At 40.1% G+C, this 17,719-nt stretch overlaps 1 protein-coding gene across 1 annotated transcript; it reads left to right on the top strand.

Annotated features, from left to right (window-relative positions):
* Positions 1–2,838: 2,838 nt before the first annotated feature.
* LOC139468184 (uncharacterized) lies at positions 2,839–17,396 on the top strand. The gene is made up of 3 exons (XM_071249995.1): positions 2,839–2,893; positions 7,699–7,948; positions 14,693–17,396. Exons 1-3 carry the CDS (start codon positions 2,854–2,856, stop codon positions 15,135–15,137), a joined length of 735 nt encoding a protein of 244 aa, XP_071106096.1. The 5' UTR covers positions 2,839–2,853; the 3' UTR covers positions 15,138–17,396.
* The last annotated feature ends 323 nt before the right edge of the window (positions 17,397–17,719 follow it).

The following is a 17,719-nucleotide window of genomic DNA, read 5'->3' as shown; positions in this document are numbered from 1 at the left end:
TCTCGCCGTGAGTAGCTGCAGCATTATTGATGCGGAGGACAACAGTGCTTGCTCATTCGTTCAACAGCCGAAATGTACATGTACATAATCAACTGTATTGTGATTGACAATCTCTCATCTCCTACCATTCGCATTAAAGTGCACATTTCCGTATCTATAAACACTACACGTCTATTGTCTATATACTACATGTAGTCATGTAGCTCGTCACCAAATATAGGTGGTTTTTGGAATAAGGCAGCGAAGCGGAGTCTTGTGGGGACTTCTTGGCCAAATTCCCGGATGTTGCAAATCCGAGCAGATATTCTGACTCCTATGCATAAACAAACAGATCATGAAGGAGGGTAATGCAATTTGTGCCCATGGGGATGCCTACTTCTGGACTATATGTCTTATGTCTTATAAAAAAAACCATAAAATACATCTGTACCAGTGTCTTCATCAGACATGACATGCTTAGTCACAATAGTGGTCCATCACGAGCAGTCGTTCGATCTAGAGGTGTCGAATGGTATTTTTGATGTCTGTTGTGTGTCACCTTTCTTCATGTTGAATAACCATCTGTCTATTTCCTTCAGGCCCCGCCTCAGCAGAGCATGTCGCTCCGTCTGCCTGTTGCCACCAACTATGGTAAGCTAGTACATCGACCTTCATACAGTCTCGTGACTTCTCGTGTTATTCCGGGCAAGTTGATTACGACGTGAAGATTTCAGAAGGGACGAGTTGTTACGAATGATAACGAAACAGGCGACACATGATAAATTCGTTCCATAGATATTTAAAGGTGGAAGATAAAAACTTTCATATTTTGTTCTGAATTCTATTTGAAAAATGTCCCAAACTTTGACTATAATAACCTTGCTCTGAAGGAAAACATCATTGCGTGTTAAAAAATTGGGATTCTGAACATGGCAGTCGGCTGATATCGATTCATCAGATTATGTTGCGAAGACTGAATATGCACCTGAGTGGAAAAAGTATTTCAGATGACAGTTGTTTGTCACCATGGTGAACACAGGCCCGTGAAGATTCCGGGGTAGAATAGGTCTTCAGCAACCCATACTTGCCGTAAAAGGCGACTATGCTTGTCGTAAAAGGCGACTAACGGGATCGGGTGGTCAGACTCGCTGACTTGGTTGATACATGTCATCGATCCCAATTGCGTGGATCGATGTTCATGATAAATAATCACTGGATTATCTAGTCCAGACTCGACCGCCGTCATATAGCTGGAATATTGCTGAGTGCGGCGTTAAACAACAAACCAACCAACCAACCATGGTGAACACAGGCTTCATAATCCTGGCGAATCTGGGATTAGCAGCTGAGAATAGCGGATCCTGGCAGGGCTATGGAACGATATTCAATCTCAATTCACGGGCAAAAGAAAGTATATACCGAAGTTTGATAATGGCTAAAAATGAAACAAACATGAAATGAGTATTCGATTGTGTTTTAGGCCTTAGGTTTACAGTGTTTCAGCGACTGTTTTCAGCCTAGTAACGCTTTGATAACGTTTGTAATTGTTTTGTCAAATGTTCAAGTGTACACTTTCTTTTGTCCCTCAATTTATATCACGGCGGTCTGTAAATAATCGAGCCTAGACCAGACAAACCAGTGGTTGATATTGTGAGCTACGTCCAACGTCGTGGGGGTACTATGACACGCAGTCGTAGGATTTGATAAAGCTAAGGGGCGGTGGGATAGCCGAATGTTTAAAGCGGTAGTACGTCCATCTTCCCGAGGCAAGGGACTTAACTGACTATCAAAGTCCAGTTTCCACCCTTGTCTATCTAGTGTGGAATCTGACTGTCAAATGGGAGGGACAAAAATAGAACATGATAGCTACGATTGAGCCACGAAATTGCAACCTAGTTCGGCTAGGGTGGAAGCTGGACTTTAACAGTCAGTTAACGCCTTTGCCTCGGAAAGATGAAGCTCGTCTTGATTCGGTTCCTCGTATGGGTACATTGTGTGAAATCCCTGCTTTGTGTCCCTAACCGTTATGCGGTTGTAATATTACCAAAAGCAGAGTAAGCCATGCTCACTCACTCACTCATTCATTCACTCGATTAGAGCTATGCTACTACATTTGCGTGAAAATCTTAAATTCATTTACATGTTTTATTATTCAGACATGTAAAGGATCCCTTTATTATTAGCCAATCTACCGTGTAGCCTGTTAAACAGGTATTCCTAAGTTATTCTGATTGCTTTATCTTCTGTATATAGGTCAAGAATGATAAAGTAAAAGTGCAAAAATGTTAACGAGGTTTTTCTGTCAGGTTTCCTTTGTAGTTTCTCTGATCGATTAAGTAAACAGTCGCTACATTACGCTTCATGGGAAATCCAGAGATATCCATTATAACAAATGTGTACACCGAAGCATTTTTCTATGTTAAAAGACATTAATCCACAATCGGGGATATTTCTGGCCGGGTTATCAATCATGAAATGGACTGGAGAACAACATGGAAATGTGCTACGGATATCCCGCAATAACAAACCAGCGTTCATTTCAGTATCCTTGTCACCGCGAGATCGATACATCGATTAGGGCTAAATCAAACATACATTTGGCAAATCACCGCTGTAATGATACCCATAACGTATGGCCTATATAACGCCTCGCTTGGATACAGGAGACGAAGCCATGAATAATTCACTGACGTTAGTTAAGCAGCCGAGTTCCTATGTTACTGTACGTAAGGAGAGTGGTCTGTGGTGTTTAATAAAGACGGGCAAAGGAGATCGCCCCAGTAGTGTCATTGTTGAGGGCGGATATTGTGAGTTCGTGCAGCCACATTCTACAATCTGCTGAATGATTTTGTGGTTAGGGCTAAACGATGAAGGATGTGTGATGGCGACGAACTGTTCACATCTGCAGAAGGGGGTGAGTAGCCTCTTTTTTTTTCTTTTTTTTTTTGGGGGGGGGGAGATTTTTTTTAAACCTTTGTTCATGCTGAGAAAAATTATTTAATGATTTGTTGATCTTTTTCTTTCTATGCGCTACCCGTTTGTAGTTTTGGAGTGAACAAGTGTTAATTCTGTTTCTGATGGAATGATAATCGTGATGTGATTATTACAAATATCCGTATAAACGCACCGCAGTTACTATGCTGTAATATTGACGTCGAATGCCGGACATTAATTCACTCTTATTCACATATTATAACTGTTATTATCATATAGGTGCAAATGTCACCATTACCAGAATAACTTTTCATTTCAATTAAAAGTTACTGTGAAAACAAATCATAAAAATATTTACAGGACAGAAAAGTTTTGAAAACAGTGACAACCAACAAACACATAGCAAATGAAACGCTCGTAAAATGTCATCCTCGCGCCCGTCAATTGCAACCACATTTTGGCATCCTCGTGTGTGCTTATTGCATATTATCCGTGTATTTACATATGTACAATATTAACACTGTAGTAGGTAATACCGTCTAACCTGTAATAACACATATACCGGGCTTCCCGTGCCAGCTACGTGTTGTCAATCACTCTGAGTATGAAAGCACGGGGAATACGTGTAAACTGCTGGGCAAAATAAGGTATACACCTGAAAGTTGAATTTGACCAAAATATTACAAACGTTATCCAAACGTTACTAGGCTGAAACCAATCGCCCAAACACTGCAATCTTAGTGAGTGAGTGAGTATGGTTCTACGCCGCTTTTAGCAATATTCCAGCAATATCACAGCGGGGGACACCAGAAATGGGCTTCACACATTGTACCCATGTCGGGTATCGAACCCGGGTCTTCAGCGTGACCAGCGAACGCTTTAACCACTCGGCTACCCGACCGCCCCTACTGCAATCTTAAGGTCCAAGACCCAACTATGATACCCGTGTCAAATACATCACCATCGAATAACCATTTCTTGTTTGATTTATTGGGAGTGAAACATGGGTGTATGCTTTCTTTTGCCCGGCATATTGGAATTATTTATCTGTGACGTGAGTCTCTATATTATCCTCACCGTTCGAATTTTTCCCATCAAAGGATATTGACAATGTGCTGAACGGATACAATACTGAAGTAAAAAGACAAGCGTATTCTGTTAAACCCAGAGCCCAGTGCTCTAAATTGAAATCTTATGATGTAACGTTGCCGTATTATATAACTAATAATTGAAGCCCATTTCTGGTGTCCCCTGGTGTAATATTGCTGGAATATTGTTAGACGTTGCGCATAACCATACTCACTCACTCACAATAACTAAGAATAATGTATTCTAGTGAGAAACGTGCAATAGAACCATACTTACAACAACTAAAAACATGTATTCCAGCGAAAAACGTCGTCACGTCATATACATTATGCATAAACATAAGAATTGATTTTGCTATACATGCATTACTGATGTTGTGTAACAGATTAAATACCTGGCTGCAGTCTGTACTGCAATATCTTAAACGTCTGTTTTTATTGCCGTGACATGAACTCGTCTTACCCATTTGATCTCATCGAGATGCACTCACGTTTGTCGTGATGACCCGTATGCCATTTACCGTTTGTCGTGATGACCCGGATGTCATTTACCGCTTGTCGTGATGACCCGTATGTCATTTATCGTTTGTCGATTAGTATGTGATCTGTTTCCTTCCTTGAATGACCAAACGTGTAGCAATAGACAAAATCTTTAGGATAAAAATATACCTAAATCTTAATTAATTAAATGAATTTTAGCAACGCGTTGTGTTAGCTCCATACATCGGTGTTCGGTATATCCAATGGTTCGATTTATCGGCTTCTCTCATATCAAGACGTTCGTTGAATGGACAATCACCGTATCATTAGATCGTTATATCAGGGTTCATAATGTCAGAGTTCATCATGTCGGTGTACATCATATTCGATATTTCATTATATCAGTGTTCATTATATACGTTATTTCATTATATTGGTGTTCATTTTATCCTTTTTTCATCATATCGATGTTAATTAAATTCGCTATTTCATTATATCGGTGTTCATTATACCCGTTATTTCATTATATTGGTGTTCATTATATCCGCTGTTTCATTATATCAGTGTTCATCACATTCGTTATATCCTTATATCGGAGTTCATTATAGATGTTATTTCATTTTATCGGTGTTCCTTATATCTGTTATATCTTTATATCAGCTGTTTCATTATATCAGTGTTTATTATATCGGTGTTCATTATATCCTTTTTTTCATAATTTCGGTGTTCATTATATCCATTATGTCGCTGTTCCTTATATCCGTTATATCATTATACGACATTCACGATATCTGTTATTTCATCATATCGGTGTTCATTATATCCTTTATTTCATTATATCGGTGTTCATTATATCCATTTTGTCGATGTTAATGAAATTCGTTATTTCATTATATCGGTGTTCATTATACCCGTTATTTCATTATATTGGTGTTCATTATATCCGCTGTTTCATTATATCAGTGTTCATCACATTCGTTATATCCTTATATCGGAGTTCATTATAGATGTTATTTCATTTTATCGGTGTTCCTTATATCTGTTATATCTTTATATCAGCTGTTTCATTATATCAGTGTTTATTATATCGGTGTTCATTATATCCTTTTTTTCATAATTTCGGTGTTCATTATATCCATTATGTCGCTGTTCCTTATATCCGTTATATCATTATACGACATTCACGATATCTGTTATTTCATCATATCGGTGTTCATTATATCCTTTATTTCATTATATCGGTGTTCATTATATCCATTTTGTCGATGTTAATGAAATTCGTTATTTCATTATATCGGTGTTCATTATACCCGTTATTTCATTATATTGGTGTTCATTATATCCGCTGTTTCATTATATCAGTGTTCATCACATTCGTTATATCCTTATATCGGAGTTCATTATAAATGATATTCCATTTTATTGGTGTTCATTATATCTGTTATATCTTTATATCAGCTGTTTCATTATATCACTGTTCATTATATTGGTGTTCATTATATCCTTTATTTGATTATATCGATGTTAAAAGCGGAATAGCTGTCTGTATTATTTCCGTCTACTGAGGAAAATAGCACATGAATCAATTGTGCTATTTATGCGTGTGAGTGGCACTCGGACAGTGTCAGTTAACAAAGAACGTGTTATTGAAGAGGGAAGTGAAAAAGACACAATACAATTGCGTCTGTTACGTTTAGGTCTATATGTTAGAAATAAATAGATACGAATATTTACTGACTATTTCATAACTGTGAAATCAATGACAAAATGACATGAACACGCTACCGAGGAGTCATCGCACAAACTGTTCTATTGTTGTAAACGAAACCTTCGTTTCACGTAGCGAGACAATTACGACGGTTCAAATATGAGGAATTATGTTCCAACTATAACAGCCAAATACACAGCCCTACTCTCGGTTTTACCGTAATGTCTCTATTAACTTCCTGAATGAGTAGTCATGGCTCGGTATGCTCTCAGACCAAAGTACAAAACTAGTTTGTCTTTTTCAACCTCATGTTTGTTTGTTTGTTGTTAAACGTCGCGCTCAGCAATATTCCAGCTATATGACAGCGGTCTGTAATTAATCGAGTCTGGACCAGACAAATCAGTGACTGATACCATGAGCATCGATCCACGCAATTAGGATACGATGACATGCATCAACCAAGTTAGCGAGCCTGACCACCTGATCCCGTTGGTCGCCTCTTACGACAAACATGGGTTGCTGAAGACCGATTCTATTCCGGATCTTCACGGGTCTGTTTCAACCTCGGTGATAGTTAATAGTATGCACATATATAGGTATAAAACATTAAACAAAAATTATTCACAAAAGTATATGTTCCGAATCCAATACATATCCCTGTATCCATGTATCAACCATTTATATCTTCTCGCACTTAAATTAGGATCGCTGCTTATGTACGCTCATGAAATGTAGACTTTAAGGATTCAATAAAGCAAAAGTATACTTATTCTCTCCACAACGAATGCCCTAAGACTAATACAAGCAGGGAAATACAGAACAAGTTTTTTTCCCTGTTAAACATGCATGGGGTCAAGCTGTTTTACTTTTACTAGATGTAATAATTTCAGGAAAGCTTGACATCAAGTAAATACGAATATAACGAAATCGTCTAAACCGTAAGAATCATTCGAGATATACATGTACTTTATGTACATGTACTCTACTTTAATATTGTACAACGCCCATAATAAATCAGTGCCGTAGCCAGCTGTAAAAAAAGTACTCAAGTTAAATACGGCCTTGTAAATACGTGTGGTTGCACATGTATTATTCCTATTCTAATAGTGATACGATAAGTAAAAAACTACGTAACTCCTTAAGCCTGATATTGCCGGTCGGATAAATTGTGCGTACAATATCCGCGTGTATTTCATAGAGAATTACATTATAAGCCACTATAACAGTCAAACACATTTCACAACTTCCACAAACATCACTCCAGTATTGATTGACGTTTGCATCGGCCGCTAGTGAAAAGTGCGTTAGGTCACGTGCGAATTAATTATGAAAATCGATACCGAACCGCTGCCATCACGCAAATCGATATCCTCCATGAATCCTTGACCAAAATGGCGGCGCTCTGAAGCGAGAACGATTTTACGAGGAAATGCCAGTTTCGTGAAGCACACCCATAGCCCCAACGTCTAGTTTAGGTACGTATACATCACTCTCTCACTTCCCTTGCAGATGTGGACAACGAATACAACTACATTATGGATAAGGCGCTCCACGCGTACAAGAAGCATTGTGACAAGGAGAAGGCAGACGCACGCCAGTCTCAACTCCGGTCGTCCTACAAGAGACGGATGTTTCTGTCCCAGAACCCGAGGCAACCCAGACATCCCCCTGGTGGTCGACCACGCCCTTGGTCCGCCCTACCGTCTAAATTTGACGCTATTAAAGAGGTCGATCAGGCTAACAATGAGTCGCGAGACAGGTAATGTAAACAAGATGGACGCCATGTGAGATATATCTGACTGGGAGTACCCATATTGATTTCTGTACAAGCGTTTCGGCAGGTTTATTGTATGGCATGTGAGAGGATGTGAGATGTGTTGGGTTTGTATTATGTGGGCATTTGCATAGTGTTTCGGAATTTGCTCTCGCTGATAATATCTTATTGCAACACGTTGCAGACATAGTATCACATTCCTGACTATTAATAATTGATCGCAGTGTTATCCGGGATCAATGGATACACCATAACTGGATTTGTGTTTACTCAGTTGATGGTCGGTGACGCAAGTTCCCTTGTCACTCTGGGTATAGCGATCCTCATGCTCAGTTTTGTTGACATTATTAGAATACATGCAATTTATGTTCATCTCACTTTCATTTTCAGTTTATCGTCACGTTCGTAGTGTGTTTGTATTTAACTAAGAAAATAAGTGAAACTTTTGACGTGTAGAAAATGGGTAATAGTGCATCTGTTTTGTCTTGTCACATTTTGAAGCTACTCTGTCTTAAATGGATTAATGTTCCTTAAGAAAAAACATGTCTCATATGACATTGTTATGATTGAAGAATTACATCTCGCATAACGAGGGTCACGAACGTCTGCAGCCCCCGGGGGACGCTTGCTGTACTTGTCTGGGGTTAGATCAAACACTGTGTACTGATGTTTCATTTATTCTTTCTCGTACACATTACGACGTAAACATGCATGTTGACATCTCAGAGAATTAGCAATGTTCAAACAGTTTTATATGTAAGAGGAAATGTTTAGAATCCAGTTCACCACCGTATTATTAGAGTTGAATTCCAGTAATTATGACAATGATACAAATAATAGAAGGTGAGTTTGGTTTCATGTCGAGTTTAGTTTCTTTGTTTGTTGTTTAACGCCGCACTTTGCAATATTCCAGCTATATGTCGGCTCGAGTTTGTCCACATTTCAGCAATATGACGCCGGGGACATCAGTAGTGGGGTTCATAAATCGTACCCGGTCTTCTGCAAGTTAATGCTTTTACTACTAGGCTACCCAACATCCACCCAATACACACACTAGTAAGGATCGATGATCATAATAACAATATTCATAATAATGATTATGATACTAATTATGACAATGATATCGTACATTCTCCTAGTTTACTGTAAGACAGCCTCCGTGGTCTTGTGGATAGAGTGTCAGCCCGAAGTCGGTGGTTCGATCCCCAGTACTTGTTATTACTCTTCCTGGAGCTCCGCAATTAGTGGACAAAAAAAAGACTGTCGGCTCAGAGTCAGTATACTGTATCTGAGTGGGATATCCATATTAAACTGCGGCATAGTACCTCAATGAGCTAACACTATAACCGGCATTGGTCCGGACTAGTACAAACAGACGCACACACATATACACGCACACACACACACACACACACACACACACACACACACACACACACACACACACACACACACGTGCATATGAATGCACGTAGCTATATTAGTGCAATGACCTTGAACAGGACGTTAACTCCCATTTCACCTCGCCTCACTTAACTGTAAAGCTCAACAACTAACGCATGTTCTTGACAGCTTGAAAGTGTCCTACGGCTTCTACGTGGTGATCGTGATAAGCATGACAAAGTATAAATGCCCCTTGTAAATATGCAGCTGTTGAATACTTTAATAACAGTATTCATACCAATTTAATGTTTCACTTTGTGACGCTCAATGACTTCTCTCCCTGGTATGAGCAGTCGGTTAGCCGTAAGGTTAAGGCATCCGCCCGTCTAGCCTCAGCCTGGGTTCAATTCCTAAATTCCCATTTGTGTGAATGTCCCTCGCCGTGACATTGCTAGAATAGCGATAACAGTGGCATAAGAACTATCTTCCCAATCTTCCTTGTAGAGGGGCGGTCGGGTAGCCTAGTGGTTAAAGCGTTCGCTCGTCACGCTGAAGACCCGGGTTCGATTCCCGACATGGGTACAATGTGTGAAGCCCATTTCTGGTGTCCCCCGCCGTGATATTGCTGGAATATTGCTAAGAGCGGCGTAAAACCATACTCACTCACTCACTCACTCACTTCCTTGTAGAAGTATGTGATCTACACCACACACAATGACCAATAGAAAGACTAATCCTTTATCTGAAGTACGTACGGTAAATCTAAACTGGCTCGAAGTGAGAACAAACTGAGTCGCATCCTGTCATCATGTCACATCCCACAGCTACACACACACACACTCTACAGCACAGAGCAGCAACCTCCCCGCTAGTCTCCCAGTGTAATGTCAAATGTAAAGGGTCCAGTAATTACTGCTGCTACATCCGACTGTGCAGTCATCTCCGGGGACACTGTATAATGGGGTAACACCACAGAGTTCTAGTAGATCTTTGTGCTAGTCCTATAACAGTGGGACCTCACTTACTCCTACATCATGAGGAAGAGCTACAGCTCGTTGTCGCTGTCTTCGGACGGGATGTCGGAGTATAGGTCTCGATATTCGAGGTATGTGATAAAGTACTCTTCTTTATCAGGCGGGAGCTTGGAGGTCCAGTGGGTTAAGCAGTCGCTCGTAAAGCGGGGCTCGATTCCTAACTTTGGTAATGATGGAAGCTTGTTGTTGCCTCCCTTCGTTGAATTGCTTCAATATTGTTATTGCCCTCGTAAAATCTTCTCATACGACATCAACAACTAAATACCCCTGGAAACCATCTGCTTGGATATAATACATCAGCTAAGATGAAGACTAAGCGCCCACTATTCAGGAAGCCAGTTTAACTTAAAATATTTCAACGCTGATGCCTTCGTAAAATCTACTCACTTGTCATCGACAACTAAATACCCCTGGAAACCATCTTGGATCTAATACTTCAGTTAAAGATGAAGACAAAGCGTCCCTCGATTCATCTTCCCGAGTCAAGGGAGGTAACTGACTATTAAGTCCAGTTCCCACCATTGCCGAACTAGGTTGGAATTATGGAGTTATATTTTGGCCGGGATAACGGTTCTATGCATTGTCTAATCAAATCGCGTAACGAAATCGACATCCGGTTCGTAAACTGCCGTGTAGTTTTCGGTCGATTGCAGGATTTGATAAGCACGTGTACCGCCAACTCGTCGTCAACAGATATTTTTCAAATGTTTTCATGTTTTTAATCAAGGTGCTCACGTGATTTGATGCACTTCGCGAAGTAAGATCAGAGCGCCCTCAATTTTTAAGCAAATGCAAGTGATGTGAGAGGCGCAATCTGATTGGTCAATAGGAGGTACATAGAAGGGACATAACTACGATCGAGCCCAGATATTTCAGGCCAGTTCGGCAAGGTTTGAAACTGGACTGTTATGGTCAGTTAACTCCCTTGCCTCGGGAAGACGCCCACGATTCGGGATGCCAGTCAAAGTTTACCTCAAATTGTTTCAGAGAATCGATTTTCCTGGACGAGTGCTACCGGTAGGAAAAGATATGCCCGCACGCGATGATTTTACTCCTAAAGAGTAATTCGTGTTTCGCTAGCATTTCTTTGGTCTTTTTCTTGTAACAGAGATCAACATGTCGGCCTCAAGCGAAATTAAGTTTATAATTCAACCCCTTTGAGTCTGAGGTTCTCATTTATATATGTGTAGTTTTGAATGTGTATTTATGTGTAAGAGATATTCGATATTGTTTCATATTTGTTACTTTCTTTATCCTTGACTAAAAGTGACTGTGATCTTCACTATCGCTTCCTGACTAGGGATGAAAGATGAAAGGGGTCATTTGGACTTTTGTTGTTTCAAGTTAACTGTATGTATTTTGTGTGAGATTATTTTAAGAATACCTATCTATATGACGTAGTGACCGAAATGGCGTTTAAAATTGCGACAAACCCAACTCAGTGTTCACGTAAATGGATCCAGTAATTCGAATCTCTATATAGATTATATGGGTGTCTGACGTGGCACTCTTTACATGTGTTGTGTTACATGTATCTACATATATAAGATAATTGTATGTCATGTAGTATTGATTCAATCTCCACAGCTGACTCCGTGAACATGAGTATCATGATAGGCTAATCAATACATGGCGCATTTGCACATGGCATTTCTGTCACACTTGGTTCCTAATCGACCAACTCGTGTCAATATTGCTAAGTATATTTGATTGCATTGAAACAGCTTTTCATGGAGAACTTGCAGTTATATTCTCCTGGGTATCATTATTCTTTGAACCTTTGCAGGGCCAATGCAGCTAAACCACGAAAATCATTCTTAAACATTCCCTTTAATAAAACATACTACTAAAATGGCGCGGAGGACCACCCGATTGTTTCATCCGTCATGCGATGACATGTTGTAGTGATATGAAAGATTCGGGTGGTCCTTTACATTTTTTATTGGTATAATTAGTCCATGTGTCATTTAAAGTGCACACTGAACAACAAATAATCAAACCCGCAGATTAAAATTATCCGAACGTGAGTACGCAATGAAAAGAGACATCTTCGCCCAAAAACTTCCTTCACGATGGATAATGTAATAGCGATTCCCCGATTTCATGAACTTACATTCGTGATGAACTACCATTCCTATTTGCTCGATCTTTCTCAAGTTTTTATAACAAACTAGAGCATTACTCTGTTTCATTACCGTGTCCAAAGTCGATTGGTTTGAAGAAGCTACCGAGCCATGTTGCCGGTGCCTGATCGATAGGCCTAGAATCGGCTGTGCGTTTTCTTAACCTAACTCTCGCCGCGCGAACTTCAGATATCTCTGTATTCCCAATAGAGCTGAAATATTATAGAGAAAGTATGGTTTGAGACCTGCCGACCCCCAACGGTTCTCGCTTTGCAATGTATTTATGTCCATAAGCGACGTGAATACTGATTAGTGTCTGTGATTAAACATCTGCGAGACCATGTGTGCAGTCTCGGTGAAACGAGACCAAATGAGACTGCTTTTCAGCAGAATCCGTTTATATTAACAAAGGAATAATGACCTAAATTAGTGATACCATTGCTTGCGTAATAATTTAATAGCGTTCAATAAATAATGTTCAACAGCAGTAGTCCGCGAGTACACCCAGGCTATTGAGGACGTGAAGTGGATGTGCCACAAAGTCCCCTTTCGAAGCAGCTAGGTAAAGGCGGTTCAAGCTAGTTTGAGACAGTTTATTGAAACAGGACTTTACCCGCCTGCCAATTCTAGTTCAGTCCAGTAATACACGGTTGATAGTTTATGGTGCAAGAAGGACAAGAACACGTTTATTCTAGACTTGTGCAGTTCAGTAGTACAACTATGAGAACAACTATTGAGGGGGTGAATGTTGAACGATTTCAAGCCGACCTCAGTGAGTGAGGGTTAATAGTTTCACGTAGTTTCCTAATAACCCAGCTATGTATACCGCACTACCCAACCAGTTGTTGATATCATGAACTACGATTCACGTCACATGATGACACGAAATTAACCAGATCACCCACTGTAACCGCCTTTTCTTCAATTAGCTCTATTGCTCAGCATTTACTACAGTTTGGGACCATGTCTTCTCTGTCTAACTCTCGAAGCATAATGTGAATGGATTGATTGTATAGTCCATATTTCTTCCCATCTACATGCAACCAAACTGTATTAGTGGTGAAACATCTTAGAATTTTGAAAAACTGAAAGACTCATTATATCATAGCCGGTGTTCATGTAGAGGTTAATCTACCTGTTTTATTAAGCGTGCTGAACAACGTGCATTCATCTGTTATCATTTTTGTGATTTCTTCCCTAAATGGAGATGGGATATCGGTTTCATGCATTCGGGCAGACACATCGTGCTAGTGTATATGGGATATGTGAATTGGCAAGAAAAAGAGAAGTTTAAGCATCCCTTATAAAGAGCTTGTAATGAGTATCGCCACATTTCTGTTGGCATATAATAATTGCCAGAGACACCAGTAATTGGGATATTGATCACAGAACATGGGATGTTTTCAATACCTCATGCACACAATCACTGCCAGATGGCGTCCATGTCGATTTCAAAGTAGTGTGGCGGGAACATTAGATGTTTATTACAAGACGGCAGACACTAAAACTGACAAGAATAGAAAATCAATGACCCTTAATGTGCGCCATTTGTTGTGGAGAAGACAAATCAGAATCTTGTTGTCTTGGGTATTCACATCTAAAATGGCCCCGCGCATGGATCAATTTTTCAACACATTGTCACATAATGATTGCCATTGACGTATTGATATATTGAACTTTAGAATACATTACTTCGAGGATTTCCTCTCGTTAGAATGAGCATTGGATCCAAACTAAAAAATTAACTTAAACAAAATCCCATCAGCTTCTTAATGAGGTTCGTGTTTGTGGTGATGTAAAACATTCGGTCGAGATGATTAGTTCTGGAGAGAGGAGTTGGGAGTGTTTCCGATGCTCATGGTGATGTGTTGGCCATGCGTTCTGATACTTCCTTAATTTACACGAGGTTAAAGGTGATTGCACAAATATCCCAGTACATGTATTTCAATCTACTCAAGAAGTATATGCCCCATTAAGAAGTTTGATGTCAGTTCAGTAAGTGGAACCCCGTTAACCAGGAACGAACCTGACCTGTTCAGATCGTCCGGAATAACGAAGCAAGTACGGAGTAATGCTTTGTGTGTATGTGTGTACGAATATTCATCTGAAATGGTGAATCCGTCTGTCCCAGAACTACTTTATGATATTAATATTATATATTTCAAATAAGATGTATTATTCTCTTCCAGCACCCCTAGGAAGGTTTTGAACGTACGAACGCTAACGCTAGGACCAGGCGCGATGGACGCACCATCTAAGAAGACGACAAGCTACCAACGACGGAACCAGACATCTCATTCCTGGTACAGCCAGAGTTTCCCGTCAGCTAATTTCCTCCAGCAGCCCATACAAGGACTCACACTTTCCAAGAGCAGGTCGCTAAATACTTCCCCGATTAAGTCCGAGGAGAAAAAGAAACGACCGTCAACATCATATGAATACGACGGCGGCGTTTTCGCCCCAACGACACCACGGAGAGACTTTTTTGTTATACACCCTGACTGGGTGTCCGAGTCGGTCACAGTCCAGAAACTGTCCTTAAACGAGCGAACCAAAAAATCCTCGACATGGCCTGGAAGACGTTGTAGAAGTGCTCCTCCGCCCAAATTCAGAAATCCGATCACGTGGGACTGACGTCACTTGCTGCAATCCCATTGGTGCTTTATTCCCGGAAGTGTATTGGAGGTTGTACTCGCAGGTGGTTGTGGGACCTAACCGTGGCTTGGTGGGAGCTGTCTGATATAGTGGCCTTGTCCTTCGTGTTCACACGCCCGCATCTTGCAGACCGCCATGTTGTTACATTGAAGGATGCCTGTGTGTACTGCGGGATCCGGCTACGGGAAGGCACAAGATGGCTTTGTGTGTGACTACTGGCATTAGCTGTTGTTTATTATTGGTGTTTCAGTCCTCGAAGAACTACTTTCTCAGGAAGGAGCACGTGCACTTCCGCTTGTCGTCTGTGCACAGGACGAGTGCCCGGGATATTGCATAATTCGTAGTTTTGACCTTAATTGCACACTTTTCGCTAATCTTTCGCTATTTGCAGATAATGCAGTTTAATAAGGTCAGGCTAGGCATGGTTTTAAGTACCAGACGATCATCCCAGTACGAAAGTTACAACCTGTGAAATACCAGTACGTACACAGGCACGTTGGAATCGTTCTTAAAGGGAGACTACTCGGTAACAATTATGTCTTATTTTGCGTCCAAAATACAATGAGTACTCCAAAATGTCTTCTGCCTTAGAAGTGTATTGTTTAGCAACTAAAACCTCCAGCGCTTTTGGATAGATATGTGTTCGACAGCTAGCCAAATCGATATTAATAGCATGCTAAGAGTTATCTCCCTTTACATTTGACAGGAATACTGCCTTGGATAAAATAATTGCATAATGACAGCTGACGGGTGATACAATAAGGAAATAGAGACTTAATTATTTATTTAACAATTAATTCAGGGATGGTAATCATTTGTTTAATTACTGAGAGTCACACTGTTTGAAGGAATAATCTAGTTTGTTTTATGTACAATTTACGTATCATTAAGTATACAATTTCCCATGCGCTATTAATATATTTGATCATAGTTCACCTTTGAATTCAAAAACATGTTTATGAGACGTTTATCTCGATCAGTGGTTACAATTATTCAGTGAAATGTGTGTTTTCAGTTTTACAAAAGATAAACTGCTGAATATGAACGTTTCAGTGAAGTAAACACAAACGGACCAGTACTAGTTCCAAGTTCACAGAATATGTGTCTACAAGTAGAAACTATCTAGTCACGACCTTGACCTCTATACTCGTGACATTCTTGACATATTTGTGAAAGAGGCGAAAAACAGGCCACGGTCAAGGTCACCGCAATAAAACACGAAGTAAATACTGTCGAAACCAGTATGAAATCTTTCATCATGGCAGCAACAGATATTCAAGAGCAAAGAGTGAAAACAAATTCCTGTAGAAAAAAACGAAACCTCTCGAGACAACACTGCCATGATGTTCTTGCTTGTTTAGTTCACATTTGTTAAGCCCGTTATTGTTGAATAGGGTGGTGAGAAGAACTCTCTCAGTCCGAAGCAATATACTGGTAACGTTATGGACAGGGGGAGGGTTCGCGCTGTGATACAGGAAACCTAGTTCAGGAGCCAAGGCGGGAACTGTAAATGCTGACAGGATTTATGTTGATTTTTGTCATTGTTATACATTGTATATATACATTGCATATATACACCAGTGTAATCATGAATGTGTTGCTTATGTACTTTTTACATGAAAGACACGGAAGCACAAAGCAGCACCCAGTTGTTGTACTCCATGAAACAATCACAAAGCCATTTGTAAATGATCGAAACGCACAGCGTTCAGACCAACGGGGCATTATTCTCATTTGTGTAGAACGTGGCGACTGTTTATCGTAATTTCAGTTAACTAGTCGTTATGCTTTTAATTGTCCGATGTCCGAAAATTCAATATGGAGACAATGCGGTGTTATTTTAATAAAACATATTCAAACATGACTGATTACATGAAATGTGAATCATGAAATGCAAAAGCAACTTTGTACATCTGTGAACCATATTACACAAGGGTTGGCCGAAATGTGACCGAAATAAAATGTTATGGAAATGATTGGTATAAAAAGATAGATTTAATTCCATGAAATAAAATTTCAACCCGCCGAAAATATGCTTAAAATTGTTGATCCCTGTTGAATTCTGCCTGTGACCCATGTAAACATTTCTGAACGTTTGGTTAAATACTTGCTACTATTCAGCTACTGAAAACCGCTGCGGGGTTCGTTTATTTGCCGCAGCAATGGCGACCGGCTTTCATAAAGCTCTCTATTCTCCACACAGTGGAGAGTAAAGGGATGTCTGTCAATATGCAAATGGATTTTGTCAAATAAATTCGATGTAGCGCTGCATCGAGCTGAGATACATCATTTTCTGTAATACTTCATGATCGAAAGGTTGTATAGGACATTACGTGAACGGGATGAAGATGTGCTAGCCCGAAGACAAGCTCAAGGCATTGATCTTATCGTGGCAGCCGCCTAAAGTGTCTTCTCACTTGTGAGGCGACTTGTGGATTGCTACCAAGACACGCTTCCTTCAGTGTGGTTAAGCCAAATACCAGTGAAATTGTGAGTGAAAATAAAGCTGTGGTCGCACATATCAGCCGTGTAACGGTGGCCTGTACATAACTGGACTAGAT

The sequence above is a fragment of the Haliotis cracherodii genome, unplaced genomic scaffold (genome assembly GCF_022045235.1).
Source record: "Haliotis cracherodii isolate W230 unplaced genomic scaffold, xgHalCrac1.p SCAF_1, whole genome shotgun sequence".
In the NCBI taxonomy this organism is placed as follows: Eukaryota; Metazoa; Mollusca; class Gastropoda; order Lepetellida; family Haliotidae; genus Haliotis; species Haliotis cracherodii.
Note: the sequence above shows the minus strand (reverse complement) of the source record. Positions and strands in the feature narration are given on the sequence as shown.

Excerpts from the sequence above, each read along its gene's own strand:
- LOC139468184 (XM_071249995.1), top strand. The coding sequence starts at position 2,854 with ATGTGTGATGGCGACGAACTGTTCACATCTGCAGAAGGGG. Across the intron at positions 2,894-7,698 it reads GTTCACATCTGCAGAAGGGG|ATGTGGACAACGAATACAAC; the intron begins GTGAGTAGCCTC and ends CTTCCCTTGCAG. Across the intron at positions 7,949-14,692 it reads AACAATGAGTCGCGAGACAG|CACCCCTAGGAAGGTTTTGA; the intron begins GTAATGTAAACA and ends ATTCTCTTCCAG.